The sequence below is a fragment of the Antechinus flavipes genome, chromosome 4 (assembly GCF_016432865.1).
Source record: "Antechinus flavipes isolate AdamAnt ecotype Samford, QLD, Australia chromosome 4, AdamAnt_v2, whole genome shotgun sequence".
Lineage (NCBI taxonomy): Eukaryota > Metazoa > Chordata > Mammalia > Dasyuromorphia > Dasyuridae > Antechinus > Antechinus flavipes.
The window spans coordinates 388,524,573-388,544,833 of record NC_067401.1 but is presented as its reverse complement, the minus strand read 5'-3'; the positions used below and the strand labels follow the sequence as shown (position 1 = coordinate 388,544,833).

General features: G+C 46.0%; 1 protein-coding gene across 5 annotated transcripts in view; it reads right to left on the bottom strand.

Moving 5' to 3' along the window:
* KIF21B (kinesin family member 21B) overlaps positions 1-6,175 on the bottom strand; it is a 69,080-nt gene extending 62,905 nt beyond the window's left edge. For 3 of the 5 annotated variants that reach the window (XR_007953805.1, XR_007953806.1, XM_051998679.1), the window contains exon 1: positions 5,618-6,044. Coding sequence is in view for 2 of the 5 variants with exons in the window: in XM_051998679.1 (XP_051854639.1) it covers positions 5,618-5,658 (41 nt within the window). In the remaining 3 variants the exon portion in view is untranslated. Of the gene's footprint in view, positions 1-5,617; positions 6,046-6,102 lie in introns of those variants that run through there. The other 2 variants (XR_007953804.1, XM_051998678.1) reach the window with 2 other exon arrangements.
* Positions 6,176-20,261: the final 14,086 nt, after the last annotated feature.

Sequence of the window (20,261 nt, the reverse complement as noted above, 5' to 3'; positions counted from 1 at the left end):
GCAATGCAGCAAAGGAGCATCTTCTTAGAACGGAGGTGGGACCCGTGAACCTTTCTCACACATACTTGGGAAGGGAGGGAGAGAGATATATTTAGGATTAGCCCGGTGCTCACAAATAGGGCTGGGACCAAAGGTAGGCAAGGCGGGCAGCTGCTCAGGTGTAACTGCAAGGTGATGGGGTGGGAGAAGAATGTGCAAAGAAGGAAACTTTAATATGGCTACAAATGCATATATTAGATTTCTAACATCCTCTTCCCCAAGGAATATGGGTGTTTATTTTGAGACAAGTCAAGGCACATAGGTCACACCTTGTAGGGGGAGGTGTTGAGAGACCCGATTCCCGAATGCTAATTCCAAGTCTGGCCTAGGGTGGCCCAAATGCCTTGTCCTGGCCGTGATTAGAGCCATTGTTCCTGTTTAAGAAACCCAAGAAACGAACATTTCGCCTCATTCCCACTATTTTCTTCCATTTGTATAAATAAACTTAGTCGAGCTTTCAAAGTATTTTTACATCCATTATCTCAATTCATCTTCCCAATTATTACTACGAGACAGGCAGTTCTAGAATTGGGACTTCTTAATGATCCTCATTTGAGAGGAGGGCCTACATTCAATGACTTTCTCAAGGTCACACAGCTTGTTTGAGCTGGATCTGAAATAGTCGAAGAAGGGAGGGCTTTGGATTCTCACTTCAGGGTTTTTTGTCACTTCATCCTGCCATAATTTATGTATTTATACAATTTTGAAGAGAAACAGCATAATACAGTAAGATTATAAATGTTAGTTACTGGCAGTCATTTTTTTTTTCTCCAAAACAATTTATCCCAGGATTACCTTAAAGAGAATACTCATGGTTCATTAAGATACGGCTTTAAACACAGAATTATGAAATGTTCTATTCATTTTAAAAAAGGAGTACTTTGGGTGCTGGAGCTCAGAAATAGAATCCTCTCTGCTTTCAAAGGGCTTCCATTTCACTGGATTAGAGCTAGAAAGAGTCCTTGGAAATCATCTGGTAGGACCGCTGTATTTTACAGATAAGGAAAGATAGGCAGCCCCAAAGTAACCCCACGGGGGAAAGGCAGATCCTATGTAAGAATGGCATTGGTGGGAGCCCAGAAAAGGGAGAACCCCCGAGATCATTTACAGGTGAGGAGGAGGGCAGGGGAGCAGCTGCTCCCTCGGAAGGTGGCGGCTGTTATTCTAGTTAGACAAAGTAAGAGAGGAGTTTCGAGCAGGCGATTTTGCCACCCCTTTGAAAGCTGCTGTTTTCAACTGCTCAGATCCAATCAGAAGCAGCAGAGTTCAGGGGAGACTTGGGCCTTTTTCGGAGGTTTCCGGGGTAATGTGGTTATTACAGTTTACTTCCTCCTCCAGATAGAAGGCCCCACTGACAGTCGATGTAGGAAGGGTTTACCAGATGCCCGGCCTTGTGCTGAGCTTTGGGGCTGGGAGACCAGCACAGCCCCTGGCCTTAGGCCTGACGGGAGAACACGGTGGGAGGCCCAGCTCGCCCCCCGCCATCCTCCTCCCAGAAGCCTTTCCTAACTAACCCTCCTCCCCCCAGTCCTCCATTACACCGGGGGAACTGTGTCTCCTAGGAGTGCCGGCTCCCTGCGGGCAGGGCTCGCGCCTTTGTCCTTAGTCCCAGATGGAGCAAGTGTTTAACTATTGCCTGATGAATACATTGGTCTCAGCTGCTCAAATTTCTGCAGCTTAAAAGGGAACCTCGAGGAGCGGGAGATGGATGTCCAACTTCAGTCACTAACACAAACCCTTAGTGCAGGGGTCCTCAACCTTTGTAAATAGGGGGCCAGTTCCCTGTCTCTCAGACTGTTGGAGGGCCGGACTATAGGAAAAACAAAAACTTTGTTTCATGGGCCTTTAAATACAGAAACTTCACAGCCCTGGGTGGGGGGGATAATGGTCCTCAGCTGCCGCATCTGGCCCGTGGGTGTAGTTTGAGGACCCCTGCTTAGTGGCTCCCCAAGGACCCTGGAAGTGCAAATGGTGGGAGCAGGACTCGGGCCCCAAATCCAGGCTCCCTCCCTTGCCCATTACTGGGAGTAGTGGCGGCTAGCTCACTGGACACCGAGTTCAGGAAGACTGCGATTCAAATGTTGCCTTGGACGCTTACTGACTGTGTGGCCCTGACACAAAGTGCTTAGGTTCTCTGCGCCTCAGTTTCCTTGTTTGTAAAATGGCTTCTGAGGAGGCTTTCATCTCTAAATCCCCAAGGCACAGAAAGGAAGCTCAGGGAAATGTGAGGGCAATAACAGGCTCAGAGAAAGCAGGAGCAGGGCCCCTTCTCAGTGGGGGTGTTTACAGGGAGGCCTGGGGCTTGGAAGGGGCTTAAATAAACTCCCCACGTGACTCGGCTTCCTTCCCCAATTTCAGACTTCTAACAGCTTCCTAAGAGCCAGTCTCCAGTCTAAGCTTTCTCGGAGGTCTGGGGCCCCTGACAGCAGCCTGACCTTAGGGGGTCATCTTGGCCTTCCTCCCCACCCACCCCCCCAAAGGTCAGCGTCCAAAGGACCAGCAAGACCAGCTTGGGGGCCCTTACACCCAGAAGGGATTAGAGGATAAGGATAAAGGGATGATCCCAGCTGAGCAGGCAGGGCCCCAGGAAGGAACGGGGCCATTGGTGCAATGAGCCTGCTGGCCCAGGCCGGTGGCTCCCCTCAGAGTTCTGCCCAAGGACTGCTAGGGAGCCCACCTTCCTCCCCTCCCTCGAGAGGGGCGGTGGTCTGCTTATATGGGGGCGTGGGAAGAAAGGAGGCGCAAAGGCTAGTCAGAGGGAGGGTGTTCTGCAGCGGCGGCTCCAGGAGCCCTTCAGGCCCACTCCCTGCCCAGGAATCGGGATCCTTAAGCTTTCCGCTTACCTCTCCCTTCTCATTCCTTCTACCTGCCCCCTCCCTCCCTATTTCTCCTCCCATTCACTCTGGCATTGGGTAAAGAACGGCTTTGATCTTCCTCATACTGGACCAAGGCCACCTAGTCTAGTACCTCTCACTCTGTGTGTTCCCCCCGCCCTTACCCCTCAAATTCGACTGATCCCTGGCCTTTCCATTCCCAGATTTGCACTCTGGGCTCCCTGAGGACTCATCTTATTTAGACGCAAGGAAGGACTTGCAGAACATAAAGAGAAAACCTCCAAAGGGATGACTTCCTCTCCGCGACCTTCCCTCCCCAACCCCTTTCCCCAGTAGGTCTGGGTATGGCCACGAGGACCCCAGGTGGGCTGTGACTACCCAGCAATTCTGATTTTCTGTATCGAGCTTCAATTTGTCAGGGAAGGAGGTCAAAGAAACTGTCAATCTTCTCGTGTCCCCCATGGGGCCATCTGCTGCTCCCCTCTCCCAGGCTCCCCAGCCCCACCCCTTCTCAGATCTTGGATGGGAAAGCGGGCTCTGGGCAGCATTTTCTGCTTTCCACGGCTGGCTGCCCATTCAGGTCCCAGTGTGTTCTGAAGGCTGCGCTGGGGGAGTGAGGGAGAGCAGGGTGCCCGTTCCTGCCCGCCCTCCTAGGCCCACTCCCTTGGGTCCGGGGCCCCTTTCCTCCAGATCCCGCGGCTCTCCATCCAGCTGCTGCTAAGGGAGCAGGGGTGCTCGCTCCTCATGGACTCGCATGTGACAGAACCCCTCCCTGTTCCCCCTTATCATTTCATAGTCCATCTCCAGCGGGGACTGGGTGGGGTCTCTTGCCCAGCCCAACCAACTCACTCCAAGGGAGAGATGACTCTTCCCTCTACAAGGTGAGGGACAACCCCCAAAGAGCTCTCCCTTCTCCTTGAAAAAGGAAAGCCCGAGTGGAGGGGGGAGGCTTTGTTGAGGCAAAGTGCTACCTAAGGGAAAGGCTATGAGGAGTCAGCTCAGCCCCTGCCTTCTCTCTTCTCACTGATCCCCCTTTTCTCAGACCCTTGAGCTCATAATGGGGGTGGGGGCGGGTGGGAAGGCCTCAGGGGAAGGGGGCCAAGCAGGGGCTTGGACCTCATTCTCCTTTTATGGTGCTTTCTCTCTCTGCCTCTTGCCCGCTCCAGATGCTGTATTTCTATTTCCTATTCTTGCTGGGGGACCTGCCCCCCTACGACCTCTTTAGGATATTGCTATGGTTGCAAGAGCACAGGCAGCAGACCCCTACCCCCACTGCCCCGAGGTGTGTGAGCCGGCACCTGCAGTGCTGTTCTTTGTCTGACAGGGCCCGTGCCTGGGTCAGGAAAGCTCTATGTAAGTGATGCTCACATGGACCAGCTCTGCCATTCTCCCTGCCCTCGGCCCCCTCAGAATGGACTAGGCTGTCACCTTCATCCCCATGCCATCCCTTTGGGGCGGGGTGCCCCGGGCAGCAGGGAGCCTGTTCACACCATCCAGTCTCACTCGCGGGTCGGGGGCAGACAGCTAGCATTTTAGGGACCCTGCCGTGCCCTTTGCCAAGAGAGGGCTGATAGAGAAATTCCCGAGATCCTGCGGCACTCCTAAGTAATTATAACCTAGTCCAGGTTGGGAAAGGATGCAGGGGAAGAGGGAGAAACATAAAACAGACCTGATCCAGCCTTCCCAGCCTCCAGTGGAAACACCCCTAATCCCCCTGACAAGGGAAAAGAGGGTGGATGAGAAAGGTCAGGCAAAGCCACATTACCCCATCGGAGAGCAATAAAAGGCCTCAGAAGGTTCAACTTTGCAGCATTTCCTGCTTTCACCTCAGAGAAAGGCGACATCGACACCCTTCCGCGCCCTCGCAAGCCCCCTTTGCCATTTCCTCTGCACTCCCACCCTCATCTGTCAATGTTTCACCTCCCAACATCCATACAAAATGGATCCCCAGGTAGTTGCCCCTTTCCCACAAACACTGAAACAGACCCAAAGATCAGGAGAGACGAACACTGTCAGTCTCAGAAAACAATGACTCGAGCCGGGTTCCTTCCCCACTGAGGGAACCTGGATCCCCCCTCTAAGGAACAACCCCAATGAGAAACCAGCCTTCCCCTCTCCCCCCACCCGGGCCAAGGAGACAGCAGCAATCGGGGAAGGAGATCTTTGTTCGGAGAGCCGCGCAGTATCAGGGCGGGCGGCGGGGGTGATGGGGGTGGGGGGGTGGGGATGGGGTGGGGGGGTGGGGTGGGAATCCGAGTCCAGCGGCAGCGAGGACTGCAGCTCTCGACTGGCAAGAGCCTGGAATTTGTTGGTTTAAAAAAAAAAAAACTTAAAAAAATAATAATAATCCCTAATGAGACAACACTCGGGGCGTTGAAGAGGAAACACACAGATGCCCCGGCCTGGGCTAGGGCTGGGTGTGAAATACCGGATTTCCTTGTTTGTTCGATTTTCTGTTCATTAAGGGCTCCCAAGAGAAGAGGTGGATATGATCTCCCAAACAAAGCCACCCTCCGGTCGCACTCCTGGGAACCCCCCCCCCCCCATCAGCCTGAAAGCTCCGGTCATTCAGGGATCCCCACGCCGCAGAACGCGAAGAGAACGTGGAACTGGGGGTGGGGTGGGGTGGGGTGGTCCGGGCTCCCCACCTGAAACAAAGCTGCGCCGAGGAGCCGCACCCCCGGCGCCCCCTCCCCTCTCCACACACACACACACACGCCCCTCCCCCCTTCCCCGGCTCCTACCTGACGGCCACCTTGACACAGCAGTCACCCTGGCTTGCCATGGCTCTCCCAGATCTCCGGGGACCTCTGGCATGGATCAGGGAATCGAGTCAAAGAGCCAGTGCCTGAGGATGCAGGAGGAACGGGAGGAAGCTGCGCTGGCCCCGGAGTCGTGAGCTGCTGCGGCGGCGGCTGCGGCGGCGGCGGCGGCTGCTGCGGCTGCGGCGGCGGCGGCGGCTGTGGCTGCGGTTGGAGGTGACATGCTCTCCCGCGGCGGCGGTGGCGGCGGGGCTCATGGGGAGCGGGCAGCAGAACCCCGGAGCTCCCCGTTCGCCCGTGCGCCCTCCATGTGGCTGGGGCCCTGAGGCTCTGCGGTGAAATTGACCTGACAGCTGAGGCCGAAACTGACCAGCTCCATCCACACCCCCTCCCGCACGCACTCCCCCCCGCACCCGCTCACATACTCGCACCCGCGCTCACACCCCCACACCCCCGCGCGCACCTACCACCCTTCTCCAGCCACCTCCAGCGGCAGCGGGAACAAAGGGGGCGGGGGCCGGGCGGGCTGGAGACCCCGCCCCCACACCCTCCGCAGAGCCTGCGCCTGGCCCCGCCCCCTGCCCGGCGCGGACCAGTCAGGCGCGGAGGAGAACAGAAGGGGCGGGGCCTCCTCCTTTAAAGGGACCTCTTGGCTACCTTCCACCTCTCTTGCCTTTCTGGAGCGGTTGCCCCTTCCCCCTCCCCTCCTCTCCCGTAGGGGTTATTTATCCTTTCTCCGAATGGCATTCGTTAATAGCTCTAATCCCAGGTCACATTTCTTGACCCGCTGGGTGGAAGAGAAGGGGGGAGTATTATTAGCCCCATTTTACAGAGGGAGAAACTGAGACTCGATCAATATCATCCATGAACATATATGAAGCACCTACTAAATGTCAGACATTGATCTAATTTCCCGGTCCCCTTGGAGTACAGAGAAATTGAGTTATTTTTTTTTAAATCTCCGTAAATCCAGTGCCTACGCTATGTCTTGAACTTTGTACAAATCTGTGGAATTCCACTAGATCCGCGTTGTTGAATGCTCACCCGTTAGAATGAGGTCACGAAATTACCTTGGGGAGGGAAGTAAAGTGTGGAATTGTCATCCCTGCCTTCAAGGAGTTTGCAATCTAACCCCGGAGACTAAGGGCGGTTTCTTTCCTAGAAACTCCCGCATCTAAACCTGATCTTCAAACTCAACAAGGAATCTTTGATCTGAAAACGACTCCAAGGACCGGCTGTCTTCCAAAGCGTTGGAAGTGAACACAATTTACTCTGTATTATTCTGCATTTTTCATGTTTTCACCATTGCTTTCCATTAACCACCTCCGCGATTTCTGAGGTGTAAATCTTCACCCTAAAAAGTCTCCAGTTGGTTCCAGCACACCCCGAATTAGATGTGACCTTAAAGGATATCTAGCCCTGTTCCCTTACTCTACAAATCACAAAAATCTAAATAGGGTAAATATTAGGCGCAATGGCTTACTTGCCCAAAGTCACATAGCTGGGTTAAACTGTTTTAGATGGAAGAACAGAAAGTATTTGCTTGTCTTCTGAATTAGATGGGGAGCTCCTTGATTTAGGGGTTGTTTTTTGCACCCCCAGTGTCTGACACATGAAGGTCAATCTAATAAATGCTTATTGACTCATCGGTAGAGCCAGAGTTTCCTAACTCCCAATCCTGGAGTTCAATCATAGATGAATCCCTAAGGAAATGAATTCATTAAAAAGCACTTATTAAGCATTTACTGTATGTCAAGGGTACCTGAACAAATGAATTTAATTATACTTAAAGCATAATCCAACTCATTTTCCTCCCCAAGGCAATTTCATGACCTCTATCATTCCAGGGGGCAACAACCCTTATTAGAGAAATTCAAGAAATATTTATTCATCTACTCGGTAGGTGCAAGGCACTGTGTATGTACTGGAGATATAAAGATTAAAAAAAAAATTCAATCTCTGCCCTCTAAAACAGAGGGGAAAAAACAATTACCTGAAAGTAAATAGGGCAAAAAAGAGATCTAGACAAAATTGTCTGACAATATGAAGAGGAAATCGGTGCTTTACTATGAAAAAAGAACTTCATTCCAAATTAGAGGTTTTATCATTCTTTGTCATTTCAATCCTTTATGAAAACCTTTAGGGTTTTCTTGGCAAAGATTTCGGAGTAGTTTGCCATTTCCTTTTCCAGCTCATTTGATAGATGAGGAAACTGAGGCAAATAGAGATAAGTGATTTGCCCAGGGTCACACAGCTAGTAAGCTAAAGCCAGATTTAAATTCAAGATGAATCCTCGTGACTCAAGGCCTGATGTTCTATCCACTGCATCATCTACTATTCTGTTAGAATCTTGACCTTGCCTATTACTAGTAAAGTGACATTGAGACAATTTGAGACACTTAACCCCTTCTCATTTGCAAACTGAGAAGGGTTGCAATAGAAGATCTTTCAGCTTTAAATAATCCATCACTCTATGTCAGTAGAATAGGAAAAGAACTCGAGAGTCAGGAATATCTGACTAGCAGTCAGCCAGGCAGCTTTCTAAAACCAGAGACACTAAGGTAGAAATTATTTTTTTTATTTTTATTTAATAATTACTTTATATTGACAGAATCCATGCCAGGGTAATTTTTTTTTTTTACAACATTATCCTTTGCACTCGTTTCTGTTCCAATTTTTTCCCCTCCCTCCCTCCACCCCCTCCCCTAGATGGCAAGCTGTCCTTTATATGTTGGATATGTTGCAGTATATCCCAGATACAATATATGTTTGCAGAACCGAACAGTTCTCTTGTTGCATAGGGAGAATTGGATTCAGAAGGTATAAATAACCAGGGAAGAAAAACAAAAATGCAGATAGTTCACATTTGTTTCCCAGTGTTCTTTCTTTGGATGTAGCTGCTTTTGTCCATCATTTATCAATTGAAACTCAGGTCTCTTTGTCAATAAGGTAGAAATTATTAAGTGATTAAGACTAGGTAACCTTTGAGGCAAAGAATCTCCTCTTTCACCTAGTCCAAAATCTGGAAATAAAAGTACCCTTACTTGGAATTCCCAATCCCAAAGAAATCTCATCTTGACAACAAAACAAAACAAAACTTAAATAAGAAATGAGAAACTACTCCCAGATCAGGAAAGACTTCAGTGTGGAGGCAGAAACTGAGGAAGAAAAGGATTCTTCTGATAGGGAGAGATATGGCTCTGTGGATGGATCTTATAAAGGTTAGTTTATGCCGTGGTACATAAGGAGAACTAAGCAGGACCAGACCAGTATTGATCCCTTTGGCCAGAATTTAGAGACTGTGAAAGGATGGAATATAATATTAGAAAGATAAGCTGGCAACTGGTTACATTAAGACTCTGGAATGTTAGGTTTAGGAATTTGTACTTCATCGTAGAATGAACTGGGAACTGCTGCTGGTTTTTGAGAAGTAGACAGTGAAATCTGTGCCTTTAACAGATGATTTCAATAGTTGGGTGAAGGGTGGATTGGAGAGGAGAAAGACTGGAGACATGTTAATTGATTGGGAGGCCATTATGAAACTCTACAATATGTAATATGGACCTAAAATAGGATAAATACAAAGGAAGGAGGGGGTAGAAAGAGATAAGAGAAGAAATAAAACATGGCTTGACAACTGATTGGATGTGGAGGGTGAGGGAGCATCAAAAATGACTCTAGTATCTGGATAACCGAGTACTCTGATATTCCCTGGTACTGGAGAAGAAGGAGGTGCTATGAACAGAAATAGATGAATTGGAAGGAAAGGCAGGATTTGTGGGGGAGGAGAGAGAGGATGAATAATAGTAGCTATTATTCTTATTGCATCTATGTGCCAGGAATTATGTTTACAAAGATTACCTTATTTGATCCTTATAATCTTGGGAAATAGGTGCTGCTATCTCCATTTTACAGATGAAAAAAATGAGATTAAGTGAATTGCCCAGGGTTACATAGCTATTAAATTTTTCAATCTGAATTTGAACTTTGGTTTTTCAGTCTCCAGCCCCAGCATTAAGTTAATGTACCGCTTAGCTAGCTTTGACTACGATTTGAGAAGATTTGTCTATAAAGTGCCAAAAGAATATCCAGGTGGAGATGACTAGTTGATAGTCAGTGAGGGAGGATTTGAACTTGGGGGATAAATTAGGTTAATGTTCAGGGATCTGAGGAATCATCTACATATAAATGAAAACTGAAGCCAGACACTCACCTCACCGAGATAGAGAATTGGAAGAGACACACACATATTTAGGGAAAATACAAAAATGAGTCAGGGAGAGAGTTTTCACCCAAGAAATTCTTTCTATTCTTATTTAAAGAGTACCTTCCTTCCCTTCTTCTCTCCCCATCTTTCTTCTCCCTTTCCCACTCCTCTTTTCTCCCTTTTCTTTCTTTTTTTCTCTCCTATTTTCTTTCTCTTCTGTCTCTGTATCTCTCTTTTTCCTCCTCTCTCATCTTCTTTTCCTCCTCTGCCTCCTCTTCCTTCTCTTTCTGTTCCTCTGTCTCTATCTCTTTGTCTTTCTCTTGTCTTGTCTCTTGATTTGTCTCTGTCCCTTTGTCTCTCATTCTTTCTTTTTCTCTCATGCTCTCTCTTCCTTTCTCCTCTCTCTCTCTCTCCTTTTCTGTCTGTCTCTTTCTCTGACTCTTCATGTCTCTCCCTCCTTTCTTCCCTCCTTCCCTCCCCCACCTCTGCTTGTCACTTTCTCTCCCTCCCAGTCCCACGTTAAAGCTAATTTATTTACAATGCCTTTCTTCTCTTCCATCCTCATCCTCTCACTGCTTCCTTTCCCATCTTCCCACCCCCTCCAAGCGAGATCTGCCTTCCCTTACCCAACCCCCAATGCCTCCGTATGACCTACAGATGACTCTTTCATATCATCCTAAGAAGGACCAAGAGAAAGTTGTTGCAAAGAGGAGGTGGGGCATCTCTTGGGAGGGGAGCTATCCTGGGGGCAAGAGGAAATCCACCCACCAGCTTTTACTAAACAGTCTCCCTCCTAAATCAGACACAGTGCTAGGCAATGCAGAAAATGAAATGGTCTCAACTTTCAAGAGAAAGAGGCCCCAGCACCTGGACCGGGCTTAGGAAGTGAGCCGAGGAGAGAGTCAGAAACGGAGAGGAAGGGGGGCAACAGCTAGAAGGAGCTGTCAGGGGACAAGGGAGGACCCAGGAAAAGCTCAGGAGACCAGATGGGAAAAGAGGGAATCTTGGAAGGACAAACGGAGAGCAGGGTCTCCGGGAAGCCCCCCGGCTGCAGTCCTTGGGAGCTGCCCGCCAGGTTCCTCCCCCTCCTCTTCCCCACTCTCCCACACCCCCAAATCCCCCAACACATTGGGGTCATTCAGATGGCTCCGTAGCCAGCTGCCTCCCTGCCCTGGACCCAGACCAGGAGAAGAACCCAGCTGCCGGTTCCAGATGTGGCCGGCACTTCCGGGTGGATTGGAGGGGGGCGGGATGGGCTGGAGAAGAGGGATGCTATCCCCCAGCTGTGGGACCTGACTCCAGAGCCTCTTGCATCACCCTCAGATGACGAAATTCTGTCGGAGTTTTTGGCAAGGAGACGACTTAGGAAACGTGGATAAATCTTCCCTCTCTCAGGATGACAGGACTGTAGCCTTCGGAACTGGAAGGGACATAGGAGATCCCGGAGTCTGACCTCCTCCTTCTACAATCCTCTGACGCTCTCCCTCCCCCATCCCCGTTAAGCTCACTAGGGAGGAACAAGACCAAAGGTCATTTTAAGCAAGGAAGTCTCCCCTCCCCCAGAGCTGTTGCCTCATCTTCTTCTCCCTGACCCTCTTCTGCCTCCGCAGCATCCTGACTCGGAGAAAGAGACAGCCCCGAAATCTGAGTCACTTCAACCAGGAAGTGGCTTTGGCCCGAGCCCATCCCAGTGCCCGTCTTCAGCCTGACCCCTGGGCTTCTGAGCTCCTTAACCTCCGCAGATCTCCGGCCACTAACTCCGGCCACCGTCTCCGGCCACTCAGCGCTACTGGACGCCGCAGGACGGACTGGAGGGAGTCCTTCCCCACACCCACCGTGCCGACTCACAACCAAAGCTGGATTTTAAATAGGGTTTTAAATTAGCTCTAAGAGGTTCTTGGGTTTTCCCCTTGTGTCATAGCGTCATAGCAGTTCTCCGGGTCTTCCTGGACCCCGCTGGCAATCTAGTAAAGCTTAGAGATCCCTTCTCAGAATGTTTTAAACGGTAAAGTGAAACACACAGGATTAGTAAGGAAATTACATTGAAATACAGCTGGTCAGAGTACTGGACCTGGAGTCAGGAAAATCTGAGTTCAAATATGGCCCCAGACACTTATGAGCTGCGTGGCTCTGGGCTTGTCGCCTATCTCAGTGTCCTCTGTAAAATGAGCTGGAGAAGGAAATGGCGAGCCACTCCCAGTGTCTTGGCCAAGAAAACCCCAAATGAGGTCCCAAAGACTTGGACTTGGTTAAAACAATTAAATAGCATACTTATCAAAAATTAAAAATAAATTCGTGTACTCTTGCTAATGGACGGAGGCACGTGTAGTGGCTGGCTTCAGAGACTAGGAGAGCAGGACTGAAGTCTTGCCGACATACTGTCGGGCTGTGACTCTGGGCAAGACTAATTTCCAGTTCTCTGAGCATTTCTCTAAGACTATAAATCAAAGAGATGCCAATCTGTAATAGTAGATGGAATTTCCTCATCCGGGATATAGTCCCTACTTTCAAGGAGTTTACCATCTGCTAGGGAGTGATGTGACTCGTAAATAAATCAGTGTTGGTGAGTAGAGTCGGCTTCTAAGGCTAGAAGAGCAGATGGAATTCAAGATGCTGCTTTTGACACATTCGGGCAATAAGAACCTAGTTAAGTCCCTTAATCCATCAATACATCCAGGCAGGATTACCTTCTCCTTCTTCTCCTCCTCTTCCTTCTCTTCCTCCTCCTCTTTTTCCTCTTCCTCCTTCTCCTCCTTTCCCTCCTCCTCCTCCTCCTTCTCCTCCTTTCCCTCTTCTTCCTCTTGCTCCTCCTTCTCCTTTTCCTCCTCCTCCTCCTTCTCCTGCTCCTCCTCTTCTTCCTCCTCCTCCTCCTCCTCTTCCTCCTCCTTCTTCTTTTTCCTCCTTCTTTTTCTTTCTCCTCTTTCTTCTTCTCCTTCTTCATTATTATTATTATTGTTGTTATTATTATTATTATTTTGAGGCAATGGAATTAAATAACTTGCCTAGAGTCACACAGTCTCGTACATGTCTGAGTCCAAATTTGAATTCAAATCCTTCTGACTCTAGTGCTCCATTCACTTCGACATCTAGACAAGGCTTTAAACTGCTGAGTAATTACAACTTGGCTTTGGGAGAAGGGGTTTTCACACTGGGAGTTCCAATTATACCAATTAAATGATGAGAATCATAGCCGAAAAACTCCACAACTTCAAACCCTAAATAATATTGTACTACAAGATAGAATTTGATGGGGATAAAGAGATTTAGTTACAGTTCTACAATAATCTGAGTACAGAGAGATCCTTTTCAGCTGGAGGATCCACATCGGGGAAGGCTTCACAAAGCCTCTGGTGCTTGAACCAGACCTAGAAGAAACAGAAGGTGATAAGGAGGGAACAAAATATTAGAAGCAATCAAGACTGAGCCTATTCCCCAGCCCATGTTAGTAGGCTGGCATGTGCAAATAATGTTTGAACTCTCTTCCCCCAGATTATCCTGCCCCCACTCCTTGGTCCCAAGGAACCTTTTACTGAACTCCCATCACCCACATGATAAAGACTCCAAGAGCTGTGTCGAGCCTCCCCCACTAGGGAGACATTAGAGAATTACACCATAAATTAGCTAATATTACATACACTGTCCACTACAGAGACCCAGAAAAGAACCATTTATTTATAGACAACCTCTACTCTCCCATCCTGGGGGACTGAATTTGCTCTGTGCTGCCCACAAAGGGTAAGTAGGGGTAAAGGGCTGGCTGCCCCCTTCCCCGGGTCCTAATTTAATCTTGAAAAGGACACCAAACCCAATGGGCTGGTATATCCTTGGAATCTGGAGCTTTTCCCCAGAACAGGACAAACACATTGCAATCACAATATAACAATGAACATTTGTACAGTGTTTTATATAGGTGAACTCATTTAGTCCTTGCAGCAACAATGTTGGGGAGGGCACAGATGAGGAAACTGAGGCACAGAATAAGTGACTTGTACAATGCTTTATATAAGTGAACTTATGTAAGCCTTGCAGCAAGAATGTTGGGGAGACTATTATTATTCTAATATCCATTTTACAGATGAGGAAACTGAGGCACAGAATAAGTGACTTGTACAATGCTTTATATAAGTGAACTTATGTAAGCCTTGCAGCAAGAATGTTGGGGAGACCATTTATTATTTTAATATCCACTTTACAGATGAGGAAACTGAGGAACAGAATAATTAAGTGACTTTCTCAGGCTCATACAACTAATAAACTTAGACTTTTCTGATTCCAGGTCCTACCCTTTTCCCCCTGAAGCCTTTGTAGCACTGAACATCTACCTAGAGCCCTGTTTTAATCCTGAGGAAGATGCAGAGTTTACAAAAGACAGAACAAGATTAATGTCCTGCCCTCATGGAGTTCACAAAGAGGTGGAACACAAACTCAGTGACCATAATACGGTACCAGATAACCCTATCAGGGAAAGGTAAAACAAGCTCCTGAGGGTGTCAAATGGCCAATCATCATTCAGGTGATCTAACTGATCCTAAGAGGTGCCCAGCCTAATGGGGAGACCTGATCTGGGGTCCCTTCTGTTCGCCCCCTCCCCAAATCCTCCGCTTTGTTTCTAGCTCTACTCTCTGGGAGATAGACATCTAGAGGCTTTGTGGAGGCAGTAGAGACTTTAGAATCTCAGCTCTTGTCATTATGGGGGAAAGCTCAAACAAGTTTCTAAGCCTCAACTGCCTCATCTGTCTAATGGATGACAATGTTTGCAATACCCACTTAGCAGAGGTTTGCTGTGAACAAGGAGCTATGCAAAGCTTAAAGTTCTGTAAAGATGGGAACTATTTAAATATTGTTAGCCAGGAATCTGGCCCAGCATCTTCCGGAGCTGCACTGATGGATTCCAGTTCTTTCGGGCCTAGGCCAAACTGGAGTTTCCTGGCTGGCCCCTGAGCTGCATAGGAGGTCCCCTCCGGCAGGATTAAGTGAATCACTCTGATACAAGCTGACTCGAGGATTCTCTGCTGGGAAATGCCTGGTTCACTGCTCCCATCCCGCCTCCTCATACTGCAATCCCAACGCCGAGGAGAAGGTAAGTCAGGGCATGGGACCAGGAGAAAGGAAACGGAAGCACCAATGGCTAAAGGCTTAAGAAAACAACTCCCCAGGAAGCATGAAGGCCCATCAGGGTCAAGACTTGGGAAGCTTCTGTTGCCTCAGCCTCTTCTCCTTCCTGAGGGCTCCCAGACCCAGCCACGGAGCTGGGAGGGTCCAGGCCCTGCTGTCTGGGCAGGACAGTTCCCAGGGGATGCGATGGGAGCTTGAGGATCATCAGACAAACTTGGCCACACGTGGAGGGAAAGGAGCTCCAACGGCAACAAGGGGCTAAGATGCACTGCCCCTTCAGAGTGATACAGCCTCAGATTCTAGTTTATGCCTCCATTTAAAAGTCACTAAAATTCTGTGATCTAGGAGCCCATAGATCTCCGACGGAATTGGGGGGACGATTTAGGCTCCCATTTCCCAGATTAGCCCCACTTCCTCTGTCGCCAGAGCGAGGGGAGGAGGCAAGAGTCACCCACAAAGGAAACCAGACTTTGTTATAAATAGCAAGGAAGGGAAAATAGCTGTTTCAGATCACAAACATCCAGCCAGCCTCGGGGGGTATTTTTAGTTCCAAGTGTTAATGAAGGTTTAATTAGCCCTCTCTAAAAGTGAGTTTTAAACCATCATTCTATCCCCCAAACCCTTTCCAGGTGCAGGAGTTTGGCTAAAGGTAGAAGGTAGGGACAAAGACCATTCTGCTGTGAAAGAAACATTGGAGTAGGAAGGGGGCATGCTCAAAAAGCATCTATAATCCAGGGGGTTTTGAACTGGGGGGCATGGGGATCTATACGTATATTTTGAGGAGTCTTTGAACTTGTCGGGGAAGAAATTACATCTTTATTACTTTCCTCTAATTGCAATTTGGCTTTTCTTTCACTTACAAATGGAGGGAAACAAATATTCTGAAAAGGGATGTATAGGATCTACCTGTCCAAGAAACAAAAAAGTAAAGAACTGATCTAACCCAATTCCCTCATTTTATAGATGAGGAATTATTGTTCAGTCATTTCAGTCCTGTCTGACTTTGTGACTCCATTTGGGATTTTCTTGGCAAAGATATTGGAATGATTTTCCATTTCTTTACCCACCTCATTTTATGGATGAGGAAATTGAGGCAAATTGCATTAAATGATTAGCCCAGGGTCACACAGCTAGTAAGTGACTGAATTGGATTTGAATTCGGAAACATGAATCTTCCTCACTCCAGCCTTGACGCTCTATCCATTGCATCACCTAGCAGGGAAAAGCAAGGTACCAGCAAGGTGACCGGCAAAATAACTAGCAAGGTCACAAGATATTTTTTGGCTGAGTTGGAACAAATACCAGTGTTCTAATACAGTCTGGCAATCTTTCTATTACAGGACACTAAATCTTGGAGGAAAGGATCATCTTCAATCTATCCTTCCCTATTTCTTTCCCTCTATTGCCTCATCCTCCAGAAACCAGGGGCTGGATTCAATTAAACCTGAATTCAAAAACACTTAACTAGCTCCGTAACCGTGAACAAATCCCTTCATTTCTCTCTGCCTCAGTTTCCTAAACTGAAAAAAAGAGAAAATTGTTATAATCTTCCTAGTGAGGACCAATGAGGTATTTGTAAAGCTATGAGCAACTCCACCATTTAGTAGGTATTTAATTAGGTGCTGATTTCCTTCCTTCCTGTACCTATTAAAGACTTTAGCTTAAAAAGACCAAGATCTCCCTTCCATTGCATCCAGGGCCATCTTCAATCATCCTGATCTGTATCTTGCCACTGGATCCAGATTGCTCTAGAGAGAAAGTGCACTGTCCTCTCTCACTTAAGGCCTGATGTCATTCCTCTTCAAGAAATAGGACAAACAATAACAAGGACACATATGGAAGTGATGGCCAGAAAGAGTCACTCTAGTTGAAAGAGTTATAAGGGATGGTGATGTGGTAAGTGGAAATGTAACAAAGGTAAATTGAGGCAATTTCTTGGGAGGCAAGATAACAGTTTATTAATAGTGATGTATCCAATTGCTAATCAAATGATCACTAGCAAAATGAGGAATCTAAGCACGATCAATTAGCAATAACCAACAAATTGGGTCAATGGCTTTTTTCAATAAGGACTGACAGGGTCTTTAAAATCTAGTTGTCTGTTTTGTATAACCTTACATATACCTTCTCAATTTGGAGATGGAGGGAGGAAGGAAAGAATCTGGAAGTCACAATTTTAAAAACAAATGTAAAACATGTAACTAGTGAAAATGAAATATTAAATTATAACTCTAGTTGTGTATTTCTTCTGATGGGCCCTACAATACATCATTTAAACTTCCCTGCAAAGATAAGAGGATTTTGATTGGTAGACAATTTAATGAGGAGGTTGGTTAAGAGTTGCAGACTAATCTGCAGCTGGGAAAGTGGGTTGGCCTTTAGGTGTGGCTCATCATGTCCTGCCTGATAATTAAGAAATGCTGTCAAGTAATTTTGGTCAAAAACTCAAAACCACCCCAATCTTGATTTCTTTCTACCACTTCCTCCCTTTTAGGGTAGCTAGATAGTATAAGAAATGCCAGGCCTGGTGCCAGGAAGACTCATCTTCACACTTACTAGCTATGTGACTTGTTTGCCTCAGTTTCCCCACCTGTAAAATGAGCCAGAGAAGGAAATAGCAAACTATTCTGATATCTGCCAAGAAAACTCCAAAGGGGGTCAAGAAGAGTCAGATATCTATCTGCCATCTAGGGGAGGGGATGAGAAAAAGGAGGAGAAAGTTGAAACAAAAGGTTTTGCAAGGGTCAGTGTTGAAAAATTACCATGCATATGTTTTGTAAATAAAAAGCTATAATAAAGAATAAAATTGCACATAAACTTTTAAGGAAAATATTATATAAATAAGCATACATACATATCAGATAATATTTAATATATTTTAAATATATAGATACTTGTAACATAAAAAAAAAGAAGAGTCAGATATGACTGAACTATTTTGCGTTGGTAACTTTGGAGAGAGCAACTGCAATAGTGTGTTGAAATTTGAACCTGGGGATCCACCCAACCTGCTTATCATTACTGTGGTCTCAGTGCTGCAGCTTCGGAGCTGTCTATTATCCTTTTGCTACTTATTTCTAATGCTTATATGCTTAAATCCTCCATCCTCTCATTTAGAAGGTTTAGTAGTATTCTATTTTTGAAATAATCAAGTGATGTTGTCCTAAACAGACCCATCCGGAAGATTGTATTAGTCTTAAGAAATCCTTCCTTTTAATCTTCACTGGATATTTACCTGTTTGAGAGTGAAAAATGACTATAGTTGTTGTATGATCTGTTTTATGTCTGGATATTAGATTCTTGGTACTAGAATCAGAAATTTCATATTATGTCTTGATATTAGAATTAAAGATTCCTCCAACAAAATTAATTTCATTGTATCTATCAAATCTTACGTGACTTTTAAATGTTCATGGGGTATATTGTATTTTAGTTTTCCAAATACATGTAAAGATGGCTTTCAACATTCATTTTTATAAAACTTCCCTCCCTTTTTTCCCTCCTCCTCAAAACAGCAAGCAATCTGATATAGGTTAAATATATGCAATTGCAAGGTAATTTTTAAGGCTGTGTTTTGATCTACCTAATCAAATGCAAAAAATGTTTTTTCTTACAATGAGCAAACTAAGCAGAGTAAGATCTTTGAGTCAGTTGTATGACTGAGATGTGGTCTGCTAAAATATTATTTGTGAAAATCTATCCCTTTTTCCTTTTTTCATCAAAGATATTATTAATTCATGTATAGATTATTCTTATAAAGTTTTTTTTAATTAAAAAAAGAAAGTAGCTATATGGAGTCAGAAGTTACTGATGACTTTTAAGTCATATTTTTTCCTTAGGATTTTTCTAAGTCATTCACTAATCTTATCTTCTTTTTAGTTGGCTTGAAAACTGATCCCTCAAAATTGTGTCACCCTCAGCACAGATTTTCTTTTAGCATATTTGCTCTGGTTCAGCTGCCCTTCCAGACTTTTTTGTCCTTTAATGTAGTTCCTCTTACTCATGGGGTGTACCAGGGACTGAGATGTTAATATCCAAAAAAAGTGATTCCATTATTACCAAGATTTCAATTTAATTCACCAAATGTATGTTCCTGACATTGTATTACATGGAAGTTGGAGGGGAGTCTCACAAAAACAGAAAAGAAAAGACCTTGTCTTCTAGGAGTTTATATTCTCTTGGGCAATGAGGGATATAATTTGTTAGAGAAATCCTGACAGATCTGTTCTGATTTTTGTTTGTCATTTTCCTTTTGGTTTCATCTTTAAATGTTCTTAGTATCATTTGGTTTAATTGGGACTCACGCCAAACTCTCTGAAAATGTCTTTGTCTCTCTGACGCTTCTTGCTGTGTTATGAGGCAGATATTGCTTATAATCTTCTACCACCCTTCATTGTAAAATTCTGTAAAACTCCCAGGGTAGCTGTGAGGATAAAAAATATATATATAATATTTTGTAAAGACTTAAATGCTAGCTGTTATTTCTAATAAAAATTATATATAATAATTATATATAACTTAATAATAATAATAGTTGTAATTATTAAATGGGCATTTCCCTTGGCTGCTAAGAAAGATTTATCCTCTGCTAATTGAACAAAGTTGCTTTGACTTTACTAGCTTTATTTTTTCCATCAGTAAAATAGAGATAATACTATTTGTGTTCTGCACTTCATCTTGTTATTGAGAGGAAAACTAACAGATTATGAAGGGTTATATACATGTGAGTTATCATTCTTTTTGGGGGTGGGGAACCCAACTTTTGTTTTAAGTATACTAAGAAAAAGAAATGGATTATACATGTGTAATGGGGTTGGGGGGAGGGGGGTCTAGTCCTCAGAGTATGTGTAATTATCTCTAGCTGCTGTTAATTCTAGGGATAGGTTTTCTGAGCCAGCCTTTAGAAGTACATCATGGGCTACTTTTATCACTACCTGGAGGCTTATCGTAGTTCCCGACTCACTCAGCACCCCAGCGAGAGATAGCATGTGCTTTTATTTCTGGATCAGGAACCAATTAAAAGGCTTTTCTTCACCGCGAAGTAAGAAGATAGGAAGCATTCATAGACTGTCTAAGCATTTTTCAAACCAAGGACAGGGCCCCTTTATTGCATATCATCACACACTTGCAAAAGCAGGCTCACAGAATCTTTCATGTTTGTTGGCAGCAGGCAGAGAGACTCCTGGCCATGCTCTGACGGCTAGATTCCCTCTGGCCAGTCCCCAACGTATAGAAGCACGCAGAATCCAGGACTGATGGAAGAACAGAAGGAGTTTGTGGCCCAGGGGAACCCGATTCACAGAA